At 39.4% G+C, this 16,818-nt stretch overlaps 1 protein-coding gene across 1 annotated transcript in view; it reads right to left on the bottom strand.

Moving 5' to 3' along the window:
• MED21 (mediator complex subunit 21) overlaps nt 1–16,818 on the bottom strand; it is a 33,194-nt gene that overhangs the window by 3,398 nt on the left and 12,978 nt on the right. Inside the window, exon 3 of the mRNA XM_090371040.1 lies at nt 9,627–9,727. Coding sequence (XP_090227166.1) covers nt 9,627–9,727 — 101 coding nt within the window. The remainder of the gene's footprint in view (nt 1–9,626; nt 9,728–16,818) is intronic.

Below are 16,818 nucleotides of genomic sequence, written 5' to 3' on the forward strand. Positions count from 1 at the left end.
ATTCAAGAACTAGACAAACTATTGAAGGGAATGAACAGGTTAAATGGGAGTCTTTTTTTTAATTTTTTTTTTTTGCTGATACTATATGAGCTTGCTTTCTTGCATCATTTGCCTCTGCTAATATGTATCTGCTGAATTTGCAATGGGCATTAGTATAAAACCACTGTTCAGTATGTTCTCCATGACAGCATAAAGTAGTAGCTTTACCACTTGTCACTCATTTCAAGAGATCTGGATACATATTCACCATAAGACTGGAGGAATTTCAAAGGTCAAGCAAGGCTATGGTTAGCCAATTTCAGCCAAATAGGTTAGGGTAGGGTTTTCCCAATGGGTTAATCTGGGTTTCTCGGGACGTGCAACATGCAGACGGGCATAAACACACACTTGCAGACTTGAAATATGAAAATAATTTTTCAGAATACTTTTTGTTCATTGAAATTTATATGAAATTGAAACTAGACAGCCAACAAATAAGTACATGGGCAACAAGAGGGTGTTGCCCTGATAACACTTGATCATACATTGACCGTCTTCGAATGAATACTGCGAAATGTAAAAAAGTACTTAGAATTCTCTTAAGCATTGGATGGTTCTACAAATGATTTCGCTTTTGTGATTTTATTTTTAAATAGACACAGACTTGCAGACTTGAATGAATTCCATCTTGGGAATTGCAAAAAATGCCTGTTTAGGTTACTACACTGTGTTACACACCATGTTTCTGGTGATATTTTACACACAATATATTACATGTTTGTGTAGCATCACCACTCTAAATGTTGAGAAAACAGAAGATATTTGTTGAAATTAGAGATGAATTTCTGTAGACTAATTTTCAGGAAATAAATGTCAGGGTAGGCTGTTCCAGAGAACAGAAGTAGAAAGAATAAGTGAGATAAGTTAGTTCTGTGAACTTGAGGTCTGGACAGTGAATGGTGTTGTCTGGTTTGGAAGAACAGTGGCATTACACATGTCAATTCAGAAGTGTCTATGGAAGTATTTATAGAAAAAGTAAGCAGCAGAAACTGAACTTCTATGATAGTCTAGAAGCTCGAGAGAGAGTTTCAGTCTGAAGATAGGGAAGCAATTTTCAATGGCAAAAACAGATTGGAGATTTGTAGAATTCATATCTCTTTAGAAGAAAAGTAATACTGAGAGAGAGAGAGAGAGAGAGAGAGAGAGAGAGAGAGAGAGAGAGTGTGTGTGTGTGTGTGTGTGTGTGTGTGTGTGTGTGTGTGTGTGTGTGTGTGTGTGTGTGTTTCTTAGAAGTTCCATATCCAGAAATCAAAAGTCATTGAAGATGAGCAGTGCACTTTTTTGCAAGCAATAAGACAACACTGAGTTTTGGAAGGATTGAAGTTAACTAGGTTTTCTTCATACAACAAGAATTATCTGGATATCAGCATTTAAAGGGATTGATGGTGGATTAAAAAGTTGAAACTGTTTGCGCAAGAAGATGAATAGTCAATTTTCAAACTGGAAGGTGGAATGTAATGTGCTGTCAGCAAAACTGTAGAATTTGAGTATCCTATAGACACTTCTTATAATATACTTGAAATGTATTACGATTAGCCATATGGTGCAAGGAAGCTTGAGGCTTTTGCTACACCAGCCAAAAAATTAATTATTTAAAAAAAAAAAAAATTACTTATTTGACTCCCTCCTCACGTAGGTACCAATACAGCTTTGAGTAATCTCAGAGAGTAACCAGCACTGATTAAGGGAAGGGCACTCCACCACTCCTGTGACATCTTTGTCCCGATCATGACTTAAACAGTCAGGGCTGCAGGAGGACGTGTATTCCACAGGCATATAAGGAAAGCTCTCCTTTCTGCACAGCATTTCACTCTTCTAGTTTTCACCCAAGCTGCAAGATCAATCTCCACTGAAGAGTTCTCATCAAGAAGATTCCCACAGAAGTGCGAGTGGCAAAATTTATTCTGACATGCTTTCAAATGAGGGATTTTCAGAGAAATTTTTGACTTCCAGTCATGTCAGTTGAGTGGGAGGCCAATGGCTTGAGTTTACTCTGATTTCCCCTCCATCAGAACAGAAGGGAAATCAGTGGAGTTAGGAAACCATATGATAGACCCAATGGCTAATTCTGAAAAGAGAAGACAGATGTTTGCTTTCCTACCTTAGTGTTTACACTGCTAGATGGAGGCTTTGGCCTTGACTGCATTTTGGGATGCCTGCTTGCTGTGTCCTGACTGGACATTGCTTGATGTCCAGGCTTAATCAGTTGGTCTTAGCTGACTCTGCACTCTGTTATTACACAGAGCAAGAGACTGGCCACCACATCATGTTCAGTTATTCAATTTAATTAGACATGGGTTTGGCTGGAGTGGGGGCACACTCTCTCTCTCTCTCTGAAAATTTGTGTTCTCAAAGAATGTGTTTTGTGAGTTTATTAAGAGTTTTCTAGAGATGAATGTCTCTTATTATATAGCAGTGACCTACCTCTGTGGTGGAGATGGTAACTTGTGGTGGGGGCATGCCACGAGGCTAAATGGTTATTTAGACTAAGATGCATTTAGGGCTAAAGCCTCAAGTTGCGAGCAAATTTAGACTAAGTATATATTAAGTGCAATAGCATCATTAATACACAGCCATTTCTGGATAAACAGAATCTTTATAAGGTGGCATAGTTTTAAGTTATATCTCATATTGTGAATACCTTCACAACGAGTTGCCATGATATTGCACTACTTTGAATAAGTAATGCTTCACCTAAGGGGAAGACTAATGTTACTTATTCTCAGATAGGTGGTACCACCACCACCACCACCCAGATGGCACCGTTTCAGGGCTATTTGGCCCTTCTTCGGTGGGTGGGTAGGTACCCAAGTGATGCAATGATGGCAGAACAGTTATGAAGTATAACTCCACAATATGAGAGATGCCTGATGGTGTATGATGTATTTAGACTAAGATGCATTTAGGGCTAAAGCCTCAAGCTGCGAGCAAATTTAGACTATGTATATATTAAGTGCAATAGCATCATTAATGGGTGGTGGTACCTATCTGAGAATAAGTAACATTAGGCTTCTCCTTAGGTGAAGCATTACTTATTTGAAGTAATGCACTATCATGGCAACTCGTTGTGAAGAGATATAACTTAAAACGATGCCGCCTTATAAATATTCTGTTTATTCAGAAATGGCTGTGTATTAATGATGCTATTGCACTTAATATATACATAGGCTAAATGGTTATTATTATACTAATCTCTCATTTTGTTTGTTTGTTAAGTTGACCTTTTGGGTCTCTTTTTACTGTTTTGTTTGTATAACCAACTGTATGTTGTGAGATAGTAGTATACAGATGAGAATATGTCAGTAATGGGTGAGAGCTTGGGTAACAATAGACCTGCAAGCTCATTTAAATGATAAATGGCTCCCTCAACATGTAGGTGCGTATTCAGCTTACTTTGAATTTCCCCATGCTGACAGCCTCAATCGAGGCAACTTATTTTCAGTTGTTTTCAGGCAACTTAGATTCCAGTAAGTAACAACTCGCTTGCTAAAAAGTAAACTGCCTGCAATCCATTCTAAAACTCTTCTTCCATAATTTTAATTTATGGAATCTGGAATCATTAACAGCAAAAATTTCACAATAATTAATTTTACTTGCTCCTCTCAGAACCCTACACAACTCAATTAGAGCTCCTTTAAGGTGCCAGATTACTAAGCTCTGTAGCTCACATATTCAAAGTCTTTCCTTGTGTGGACAGCCTGGTGGACATGCTAATCTCACTAGAACAGAAGACAGAGAGTGATCTACCACCACCTGCAGAGGGTGGGCAGAGGAGAAAAAAAAAAAGTCAGCAATCCATAAGATAGGAGCTTATTTAGAGCATCTTTATGACAAACACAATTAAAAGTCTTAGAAATGCCAAGAGCAATTGCTTGATTTTCATTAAACTTTTCCACTGAATTTGTCCATAATCAGGTAACATATGCCAATATATCACCAGTAGATTCACACTGATAAAATCCATATTTGTGATCACTGATCAGAAGACAATTCAAAATAGTTTAGGAGCTGGCAGATAATGGACTTCTCCAGTACTTTGAAAAAAGTAATGAATATGCAACACAGAAGAATAGCAAGCTCAGGGGGCACAGGTTTTGAGAACAAGTGGAGAAATGGCACCACGACCTAGAGCTTTCCTGACATCAGGATTGTTCAGAATCCTTCTGACATCCTTTTGATGGAAGACTACAGGAGGCATAGAGTGGAGTGTACTGGGAATGATAGGTGGTTTATCAAGATCATAAATACAAAAATTAGAAGTAGGAAGTTTCTTTATCTTTAATCAAGGAGGCAACAGAACCATCACAATAGAGGTGGGAGCAGAGCTGAACAAAAATTGTGGGCAATACCTTTGGCAAGAGACCAGAATGCTTGACTGCCATTTGAACAAGCAAGTTTTCTACTATTATCCTCTTCACAATGAAGTCTGGCTTCATTAACAACTGTTTTACAATTGTTGTAAGCTTTAGTGTAAGCAGAAAATAATCTTGGAGATTTGGATGCAAGCCAATTGAAATATGCAATATTCTTATAATGAACAGACTTTTGTACTGAACACATTTAATGGAAAATCAAGGTTTATGCAAAGGTAACATTTTATTTCTTTTCTTTTAAAGTTCATTTTCTGTTTAGTCTCTGATTTTTTAGAGACAAAATAAAATGGCTATCAACATTCTGTGCTGAAATAAAATAACTGTAAAACTGATATCATGAAATGAAATGTAGCAATTATGTCTATAATGTAATAAAGATATCCTTTCACTTTTTCTTTAAATTTTTTAGTTATGAATACTCTTTAACAAAGGTGGAAATCAAATGCAGCCTACCAATCCCTGTTTTAGGATGCTGTTTCTGACCTAGAAAAGGTCTGTGCTACACTGAGAAGTGGAGCACAGAGTAACGAGGTGTGAATGATATGATTTTGCTTTGTATTTATACTGTCCTTTATAAATCCATAAATTAGGCAGCATTTTTACATGTTCACTTAATAATAGCACTGTCCACATTATATAAGGTTTAATATTTTCATTTATAGTTTAGTGTTAGTTTTTTTTTTTTTTTTATGTGAACCCCAAACACGAGACGTATTAGAACCTATAGTACTTAGTACCATGCTTGGGTTGGAGGTTGAGAAGACGAAAGAAGATATTTGTTGACATTGGACTTGAACTTCTGTAGATTGTAATTTTCAGGAAATACGTATGAAGGAAGGTTGTTCCAGAAAACGGCAGTTGAATGAATAAATGAGGAAGATGAAAAGTTGGTCAGTAAATGGATGTTGGCTGGTGGCGGCACGTGTTCGGACTGTTTTGAAAGAGAGAGCGGGAATTATAGAAGCCAATTCAGAAGAACAGTGCCCATGGAAGTATCTGTAAAAGAGGCATGCAGCAGAAACAGTGCATCTATGAGAAAGCGAGTGGAGAGACTCTGTTAGAGATGAGTCATTAATTAACCTAACTGCCCTCTTTTGAATGGAATCAAGAAGCCTGATAGAGGTTTTGGAGGCTACACCCCAAATGTGGGAACAATATTCCATGGCAGGGCAGATTTGCGATTTATACAGAGTGAGCAGCTGTTTGGAAGAAAAGTAAAGGCGAGAGCAAAAGAGAAAACCAAGTTTTTTAGATGCAGAGGAAGCAATATTTGTAATGTGCTTGTGCCAAGAGAGATTAGAAGTCAGGGTAATCCCCAAAAGAGATATATCGAAAGAGATCTTAGAAAGGCTTTTGATACTGTTGCACATGGAAGACTGCTACACAAATTGGAGCAGTGTGACATTGGAGGCAAATTGCTGCTATGGATAAAGGGGTGGTTGAGGGGGAGAAGACAGAGAGTGGTAATCAATGGACACTGCTCATCGTGGACTAATGTTATTAGTGGAGTCCCTCAGGGCTCATTGTTGGGTCCATTATTGTTTTCTGTATTTATAAATGATATTGATGATGGTATATCAAGCTTAATGTCCAAGTTTGCAGATGATACAAAGGTTGGCAGGGTTGTCAAGGACACTACTGACACTATGCTGCTGCAACAGGATCTGGAAAGGTTGAGCAGATGGGCTGAGAGGTGGCAAATGAAGTTTAACATTGACAAATGTAAAGTACTACACATGGGAACCAGCAACCCCAGAGCAACGTATCAACTCTGTGGTACTACACTGACAGTGGTAGAGAATGAAAGGGACTTGGGGGTGATTGTGCAGGCAGATATGAAGTTCTCTGAGCAGTGCAGACGGGCTGCAAGAGTAGCTCATGGAGTATTGTCAATGATATACAGGAATTTTTCCAGCAGGGATAAGGAGGTGATTATTCCATTGTATAAGGCAATGGTCACGCCACACCTAGAGTACTGTATACAGGTTTGGAGGCCTCATTTCAAGAAGGATGTAGAGCTGCTGGAACGAGTACAGAGAAGGGCAACAAGATTAGTGAATGGAACAAAGGGGTGCTCTTACGAAGAAAGGCTTAAGTTTTGCAAATTACAGTGTCTGGAGACTAGGCACCAGCGAGGTGATCTGATAGAGGTGTATAAAGCCTTGAATGGTTTAAGCATGCTCAATGCTGATGGGATTCTTCCTCTAGCTCAGAAAAATCACCTGAGAGGGCATAAATTCAAATTGAGGAAAGACAGATGTAGGATAGACGTGCGGAAATTTGCCTTTAGCCAGCAGGTGGTTGGTTGGTGGAACAGACTGCCATCCCTTGTGGTGGAGGTTGATAGCCTAAATAAGTTTAAGGCTCAGCTGGACAGGTATTTTGAACGAACAGAGGGGTGAAGTGGAAGTGGGTTTTTTTTTTTTTTGGCTGATGCTGCATAAGCTTGCTTTCTTGCATCAAATGCCTCTACTAATGCTAATGCTAAAATGCTAATCCTTTTGCCTAGAAATTGGAGTGTCACTAAAGATAAGCATAGGAGCAGAAGAATCCTTTTTGCGAGATATAAGACAAGACTGAGTTTTAGAAGGGTTGAAATCAACTAAGTTGTCTTTGCCCCACTGGAGAATTACCTGAAGATCAGAATTTAAGGAATTGGTAGCAGATTTTAGAGAAGTTGAAGCTGATTGAGCAGGACAGGATTTCTCAAAACGGAAAGTTGAATGCAATGTGCTATCATCGGCAAAACTATGAATAGGATTTCCAGTCAATGGAAGAAGGTCATTGATATACAAGAGGAAAAGAGTGGGGGACAGAACTGAACCTTGGGGGACACTGGCATTAGTGGAGAAGTTAGAAGACAGAGAGCCATCTACCATCACCCTCAGTGAGCGATCAGAGAGAAAACTGGATAACCAATTACAAAAAACAGTTGGCAGACCATAAGATGGAAGCTTGTTTAGAAGACCTTTATGCCAAACACGATCAAAAGCCTTTGAGATGTCAAGAGCAACTACTTGTGTTTCACCGAACCTTTCCATTGAAGTAGTCCATAAATGGGTAACATAAGCCAGGATATCACCAGTGGATCGACACTGATGGAATCCATACTGGCGATCGTTGATCAGACGGAAGGTTTCTAGGTAGTTTAAGAGTTGGCGGTTAATAGATTTCTCCATTACTTTAGAAAGAGTAGAAGTAATTGCAATGGGACGATAATTGGATGGGAGGGATTTGTCACCCTTTTTAGGAACTGGCTGGATATGAGCAAATTTCCAAGCAGAAGGAAAAACACCTTTGGAATAAGAAAGTGAAAAAAGGCGGCAAAGAATAGGAGTAAGTTCAGGAGCACAGATTTTGAGAACAAGTGGAGAAATACCATCAGGACCTGGAGCTTTCTTAGCATCAAGATTCATCAAAATCCTTCTGATATCCTTTTGACGGAAGACCACAGGAGGCATTGAATGGACCGTGTTGGGAATGGTGGGAGGTGTTTTACCAAGTTCATTAATACATGAGCTGTAAGAAAAATGGGATGCTAGCAGGTCAGCTTTATCCTTGGCTGAAGTGACAACAGAACCATCTGGTTTGGACAGAGGTGGAAGCAGAGATGGGCAAAAGTTGCGGCCAATAGCTTTGGCAAAAGACCAGAATGCTCGGCTACCATTAGGGCAAGAAGCAAGTTTTCTACTCTTAGCCTGTTCAAACTCTAGTTTGGACTGATTAATAACTGCTTTACAATTGTTGTGAGCTTTGGTGTAGGCAGAAAATGAAACTGAAGAATTAGAAACAAGCCAATTATGATATGCGACATTCTTCTCTTGAACAGCCTTAGCACATTTATTGGAAAACCAAGGTTTAGATAAAGGACGAGATTTTAAAGTGGAGTGTGGGATAAAGGATTCCATTCCTGCAAGAATAATTTCACTGACACGATCTGAGCAAACGTTGACATCAGAAGTTTTGAAACAGTAATCCGACCAAGGAAAATAAGAAAAGAAATCTCGCAGGTCATCCCATTTTGCATTCTTGTAATGCCAAACAACACGAGGTTGGGAATAGCCATGAGATAAAGGTTCCATTGGAGAAGAGACAATCACCAAGTTATGATCTGAAGTGCCTAAAGGACCTCTTACTTCGACCGTGTACTTAGAAGGGTTGTTTGTGAGAAAAAGATCAAGCGTATTGGCTGTATGATTCGGATTGTCCGGTATTCTTGTAGGTAAATGAACAATCTGTGCTAGGTCATTAGTAATTGCAAAATCCTCAGCATCTCGACCTGCTGGGTCGGTGTGACTAGAAAACGGAAGCCAGCTGGAGTTGTGAACATTAAAATCACCAAGGAAAATTACCTCACTGTTAGGAAAGTTGGACTGGAGAAAGTCAAGTTGCAACGAGAGGAAGTCAAAGAGCTCCAAGTGATTAGTGGAGTTGGGAGAACGGTAGAGACAACAGATGAATTTGACACAATGAGGTAGAGAGATTTTAAGCCAGAGAAGATCAAAGAGGGGAGATTCCAAATTGCCAAGTCTCTGACAGGGAATATCAGAACGGACATATGCACAAGTACCACCTTTGAGGCAAAAGGAATCATACAGCGAATAATTTGGGCATCTGAGATGAGCAGTAGTTGAATCAACCGATAACTGAGATTTTGTCAGAAAAAGTACATGTGGTTTGGCAGACTGAAAGTGGAAATGGACATCGTTTAGATTAGAATTGAGACCACGTATATTTGTGAAATGAATTAGGAAGTCCTTGGGAGGTTTAGATCTTTTCGCAGATAAGCTTGTTCTATTAGTTTGACAATTCATGGTGTATTCAATAGTAAGAAAAAGTGGGTGGGACATGCTGTATGAAGTAATGAAATTTTTGGATATGGCATACATGTGGTAAGAATATACCCAGATCCTTGACATAACGTGGCCTCGACAATGCTCCACGCATACACACTACTCGGACTCCCTCCAGTCACTATCTGGCAGAGTTATTGCTTCAAAGTTAAAATTACTATATTTCTAGGCTATATAAATAAAAAGTATGAACTGTTCACTAAGAAGAATTCAATTTTGAAGGAAATCTGCTACCAAATAAAAATTGAGGAACGCTCCTCTAAAAAGTATTAATCATCCCTATGGTGCCTATTGCATTGATAAATGCTATAAAAACATTTCACTAAACTATTTTGTGGAAGCAATCAATAAAAAGAAATACCTGTAATTCTGGTGAAGATTCCTCACTTGGAAGGGAGTCAATTAGTACATCAATATCTTTTGCAGTTCTTGCAATTAATGAAGCAAACAGCTGGGCATAATCTAACAGACCAAAAGTAAACAGAATAAATTTCAATTACAATATGGCTCTGTGACATGCTTGCTTCCATCAGCAGATGAATTAGTTTGCATTATGCAAACTGACGCATCAACAGATGTGGGAATATACAGAATAAATATCAGCATGGCTATTCGTGAATATTATTATTATTTTTTTATCAATACTATACAACATACAAATAAAATATCATATTCATAGAATATCATTCAAAACAAAAGCCTTTTTTTTTTCTCTTTCTTTTAACTCGCATTCTTGAAGTCTTGATATAGACTGCACAGACAAGATATGGTGTCACAGCGGTATTAAATTTTGTAAAATTATTGACAAAGGAATAATTACCTTCATCCTCAAATGTTAGATGACTTGCGATTTTTTTAATTTAAAATACATTACACCTACATACTTTATAACGCCTTCTACAATCATAGATTAAACTTATGTTACAGGACTGCTTGCTGACGAGGCTTTTTACAAACAGTCCAACCCAAGTAAACAATTATTTCTCTGATTGGCCTGCCTCTTTGTCGGAGGAAAAATTCAAGTTACAGACAGAAAAGCCATACAATCCACATCTGAAACAAACTAATTTCATTGCAGTAAGAAAAAATTTCTCAAAGGTCGCTAATTTCATTAGGCCAAGTTAGCCAACTCCAGTCACATTAGTATTACTGTTATCTAATATTTACACACAAATGTACAGTAATAACTACACTGATGAGCCAAAACATTATGACCACCTACCTAATATGATGTTGGTCCTCCATGTGCAGCCAAAGCAGCTCGTACCCAGCGAGGTATGGACACAAGATATCTAAATGTGTCTTGTGGTATCTGGTACCAACGTGTAACAAGCAGATCCTTTAACTGCTGTAAGGTCCGTGGTTGAGATGCCACAGATCGGAGTTGCTGTTCCAACACAAACCACAGATGCTCGATGGGATTGCATTGATGTCTGGGGAATTTGGAGGCCAGTGCTGTATCTCGAAATCTTCCTCATGTTCCGCGAACCAGTCTCAAACAATCCGAGCAGTGTGGCATGGCACATTATCCTACTGAAAGATGGCACTGCTATCTTTCAGTAGGATAATGTGCCATGATATTTAGGTAGGTGGTAGACGCCAGAGTGCCCAGCACATGGATGACTGGACCCAGGGTATCCCAGCAGAACATTGCCCAAAGCATGACACCGCCGCCACCAGCTAGTTTTCGTCCCACAGTGCATCCAGGTGTCGTCACTTCCCTAGGTAAACGACACACACACATACCCAGTCATCCACATGGTACAACAAGAAACGTGCTTCATCGGACAGTCTTCCAATCATTCAAGGTCCAGTTTCGATGCTTGCGTGCCCACCATAGGTGCCGTCGCCGGTGAACCGTGGTTAGCATAGGAGCTCAGAGGAAACCTGCGGCTATGCAGCCCCATTTTCAGCAGGGTTCAATGTACTGTGCATGGTGACACATTACTCCCATCACCAGCATTCCAATTACAGGCAAGTTGCGCCAGTCACTTTTCTGTTGCCACGTACTATCCAGGAGAGCCTTTGCTCACCTCGAGCATTAATGAGCCGTAGTCGTCCAACACCTCATCGGTGGTTTGTGGGTTTCCCTCCTCAGACCACTTTTGGTAGGTACTAACCACGGCTGACTGTGAGCATCCCACCAGCCATGCCGTTTCGGATATGCTCTGACCCAGTCATCTAGCCATTACAATTTGGCCTTTGTCAATCTCGCTAAAGTCCGCTGCCTTTCCCATCTGAAGAACAAGAGTAAACACTGATTAACAAAGCTCAGTATCGGGTGTATTTTTATACAGTGTCCCGACCCAAACACATGCCATAGTTCAACCTGCAGTTGCTTCGATTTACACGATGACTTGCTGATCATAATGTTTTGGCTCATCGGTGTATATCATAATAAAATCAAATATGGTACAAAATGCATACAATATTATTTAGAAATGTTTAGTACTGATACTACTGGTATTTTCTAATACTACATTTTTAAAAATGTAGTATCAGAATAGTCTAACGATAAAACAAATGATAAAATAAAATGGAAAAAACTGAAAGTGAATGATATTTATTATCAGAGTATCCCTATTCAGAGCTGTCTGGAGCGCTACCTAATGGTTATAGTGAAATGAAATTTGTAGAACATATAATCCCCAACAGAGAATAGCAGAAAATTTTGATTTGTGAATTAGTCAGTATACAATACAAAATGTGAGTTTGTGTGGGTTCCCCCATATACCACTGTCTTCTATATTGAGCTGAGCACAAGCCGGCTGTGTGTAGCGCAGCGCAGCGCAGCGCAGTGCATAGCAGATTTATGAAAGTGTAATTAGTCAGTATGTTATCTTGAAGTGTGGTAGTCATTACAGTAGAACATTGATTACCTGAATGTCAATTATTAGAACCATTAATTATCTGAAATCACCACCACCCCCAAAAAAATTACAGTATCTACTTTTATTGCACTGGTAGATTAGTTGTTATGCTGTCAAATTACTCCTGCCACTTAATGCATTCATTTTCGATTATTTATTCAAAGATATATGCAGTATAGAATAAAAATAATAGTCTTAATTTATCATTACAGGAGTTAAAAATCGAATGTTGGCTTTAACTACTGTGTGGATCCAAGAGTCTCCCGTGACATTCCCAAGATTCATTAAACCTTCCTAAGATTTATTATACTCTTATTTGTGTACAATTACTTGTGTTTATTTCTTTATATAAAAAAAGTGTGATTTATAGTAGAAACCATGTAAAACAATTAGGTAAGTTCAAAATAAATATAACACACATTGTTTCTTCAAAACGTTTTGGTTATTATTTACAAACCATTTCCTAAATCAATTATTTTTTAATACTTCATATTTCAAACAGTAGTAATAACCTTGCATACAACAATTTAATTGTAGGCCTCATTACACTTTGTTTCCTATAAAGTGTGTGGCATTGGAGGCAAATTGCTGCTACAGATAAAGGGATGGTGGAGTGAAAGAAGACAGAGTGGTAATCAATGGACACTGCTCTTCATGGACTAAAGTTATTAGTGGAGTGCCCCAGGGTTAAGTGTTGGGTCCATTGTTGTTTTCTGTATTCAATGGTATTGTTGATGATATATCAGGCTTAATTCCAAGTTTGCAGACAATACAAAGGTTGGCAGGATTGTTAATGACACTAATGAGAGTACGTTGCTGTAACAGGATCTAGAAAGGTTGAGCAGATGGGCTGAGAGGGGGCAACAGAAATTTAACATTGACAAATGTAAAGTACTGCATATGGGAAGCAGTAACCCCAGAGTAACGTATCAACTGGGTGGTACTAAACTGACATTGGTAGAGACTGAAAAGAACCTGAGGGTAATTGTGCAGGCAGATATGAAGTCTTCTGAGCAGTGCAGATGGTCTGCAAGAGTAGCTCATGGTTTCTTGTCAATGATATACAGGAATGTTTCTAGCAGGGATAAGGAGGTGATTATCCCCTTGTATAAGGCAATGATCAGGCCACACCTTGAGTACTGCATACAGGTCTGGAGGCGCCTCCGTAGCCAGGTGGGAAGGAGCAGCAGTGCGTAGCACACGCTTCTTGATTAGACCGGGGTTCGAGCCCGTCACCACCAAATACGGAGGATGCGGAAAGGTCAGGGAATGACCACAGCATATCCCGGAGCAATATGGCCTTATTGATCTGATTTTTTTTTTTTATGTAAACCCCAAACGAGAGGTATTAGAACCTATACTACTTAGTACCATGCTTGGTTTGGAGGTTCAGAAGACGAAAGAAGATATTTGTTGACATTGGACTTGAACTTCTGTAGACTAATTTTCAGGAAATACGAATGAAGGAAGGTTGTTCCAGAAAATGGCAGTTGAATGAATAAATGAGAAAGATGAAAAGTTGGGTCTGTAAGTTTGAAATTGGACAGTAAATGGATGTTGGCTGCACTGGTTTGGACTGTTTTGAAAGACAGAGCAGGTATTATAGAAGCCAATTCAGAAGAACAGTGCCCATGGAAGTATCTGTAGAAGAGGCATGCAGCAGAAACAGTAGGTCCATGAGACAGTGAGTGGAGAGACATTGTTAGAGATGAATCATTAATTAACCTAACAGCCCTCCTCTGAATGGAATCAAGAAGCTTGAGAGAGGCTTTGGGGGCACCACCCCAGATGTGGGAACAATATTCCATGGTTAGCCGGATTTGCGATTTATACAGAGTGAACAGCTGTTTGGAAGAAAAGTAACGCCGAAAGGGAAAGAGAAAACCAAGTTTTTAAGATGCAGAGGAAGCGATATTTGTAATGTGCTTGTGCCAAGAGAGATTAGAAGTCAGGGTAATCCCCAAAAGAGATATATCATTTTGCCTAGAAATCGGAGTGTCACCAAAGATAAGCATAGGAGCAGAAAAATCCTTTTTGCGAGATATAAGACAAGACTGAGTTTTAGAAGAGTTGAAATCAACTAAGTTGTCTTTGTCCCATTGGAGGTTTACCTGAAGATCGGCATTTAAGGAATTGGTAGCAGATTTTCGAGAAGTTGAAGCTGATTGAGCAGTGCAAGGTTTCTCAAAATGGAAAGTGGAATGCAATGTGCTATCATCGGCAAAACTATGGATAGGATTTCCAGTCAATGGAAGAAGGTCATTAATATATACAAGAGGAAAAGAGTGGGGGAAAGAACTGACCCTTAGGAGACACCGGCATTAGTGGAGAAGTTAGAACACAGAGAGCCATCTACCATCACCCTCAGTGAGCGATCAGAGAGAAAACTGGATAACCAATTACAAAAAACAGTTGGCAGACCATAAGATGGAAGCTTGTTTAGAAGACCTTTATGCAATCGAAAAAAACAATCAAAAGCCTTTGAGATGTCAAGAGCAACTGATTGTGTTTCTCCGAACTTTTCCATTGAATTTGTCCATAAATGAGTAACATAAGCCAGAATATCACCAGTGGATCGACACTGATGGAATCCATACTGGCGATCGTTGATCAGACGGAAGGTTTCTAGGTAGTTTAAGAGTTGGCGGTTAATTGATTTCTCCATTACTTTAGAAAGAGTAGAAGTAATTGCAATGGGGTGATAATTGGATGGGAGGGGATTTGTCACCCTTTTTAGGAACTGACTGGATATGAGCAAATTTCCAAGCAGAAGGAAAAACACCTTTGGAATAAGAAAGTGAAAAAAGGCGGCAAAGAGTAGGAGTAAGTTAAGGAGCACAGGTTTTGAGAACAAGTGGTGAAATACCATCGGGACCTGCAGCTTTCTTAGCATCAAGATTTGTCAAAATCCTACTGACATCCTTTTGACGGAAGACCACAGGAGGCATTGAATGGAGCGTGTTGGGAACAGTGGGAGGTGTTTTACCAAGATCATTAATACATGAGTTGGAAGAAAAATGGGAAGCTAGCAGGTCAGCTTTATCCTTGGCTGAAGTGACAACAGAACTTCTGGTTTGGACAGAGGTGGGAGCAGAGATGGGCAAAAGTTGCAGCCAATTGCTTTGGCAAGACACCAGGATACTCGGCTACCATTAGGGCAAGAAGCAAGTTTTCTAGTCTTAGCCTGTTCAAATTCTAGTTTTGACTGATTAATAACTGCTTGACAATTGTTGTAGGCAGAAAATGAAACTGAAGAATTAGAAACAAGCCAATTACGATATGCAATATTCTTCTCTTGAACAGCCTTAGCACATTTATTGGAAAACCAAGGTTTAGAAGGACGAGATTTTAAAGTGGAGTGTGGGATAAAGGATTCCATTCCTGCAAGAATAATTTCACTGACACGATCTGAGCAAAGGTTGACATCAGAAGTTTTGAAACAGTAGTCCGACCAAGGAAAAGAAGAAAAGAAATCTCGCATCTCATCCCATTTTGCATTCTTATAATACCAAGCAATACGAGGTTGAGAATAGCCATGAGATAAAGGCTCCATTGAAGAAGAGACAATCACCAAGTTGTGATCAGAAGTGCCTAAAGGACCTCTCACTCCGACGGTGTACTTAGAAGGGTTGTTTGTGAGAAAAAGATCAAGCATATTGGCTGTATGATTAGGATTGTCCGGTATTCTTGTAGGTAAATGAACAATCTGTGCTAGGTCATTAGTAATTGCAAAAGCCTCAGCATCTCGACCTGCTGGGTCGGTGTGACTAGAAAACGGAAGCCAGCTGGAGTTGTGAACATTAAAATCACCAAGGAAAATTACCTCACCGTTAGGAAAGTTGGACTGGAGAAAGTAAAATTGCAAAGGAGGAAGTCAAAGAGCTCCAAATGATCAGTGGAGTTGGGAGAACGGTAGAGACAACAGATGAATTTGATACAATGAAGAAGAGAGATTTTAAGCCAGAGAAGATCAAAGAGAGGAGATTCCAAATTGCCAAGTCTCTTGACAGGGAATATCAGAACGGAGGCAAAAGGAATCATACAGCGAATAATTTGGGCGTCTGAGATGAGCAGTAGTTGAATCAACCGATAACTGAGATTCTGTCAGAAAAAGTACATGGGGTTTGGCAGACTGCAATGGGAAATGGACATCGTTGAGATTAGAATTAAGACCACATATATTTGTGAAATGAATTAGGAAGTGTTGGGGAGGTTTAGATCTTTTCGCAGATAAGCTTGCTCTATTAGTTTGACAATTCATGGTGTATTCAATAGTAAAAAAAAAGTGGGTGGGACATGCTGAATTAATCAATGAAATTTTTGGATATGGCATATACATGGTAAGAATATACCCAGATCCTTGACATAACGTGGCCTCGACAATGCTCCCCGCATATACACTACTCAGACTCCCTCCAGTCACTATCTGGCAGAGTAGAGGTAGCAGTACAAGATTATACACTAGCTGATCTGTAAGCCTTCTAAAGAGTTACCAAGTTCAGTCCGGTGTAATAACTAGAGGCCAGCCTGTGAACACCGTTTTAGAGCTGTACCCTCGAAATGTAAGGAATATTGGATCTCCATGATGTTCATCATAACCTCAAAAGTCATCAATCATACTGCATGATGGGGAAGGGTTGACCAGAACTTAGCTCTAGAGACTAAACATGGGTTCCACCACTT

Source organism: Mastigoproctus giganteus, chromosome 3 (genome assembly GCF_048544385.1).
Source record: "Mastigoproctus giganteus isolate SK-2022 chromosome 3, ASM4854438v1, whole genome shotgun sequence".
NCBI classification, from domain to species: domain Eukaryota; kingdom Metazoa; phylum Arthropoda; class Arachnida; order Uropygi; family Thelyphonidae; genus Mastigoproctus; species Mastigoproctus giganteus.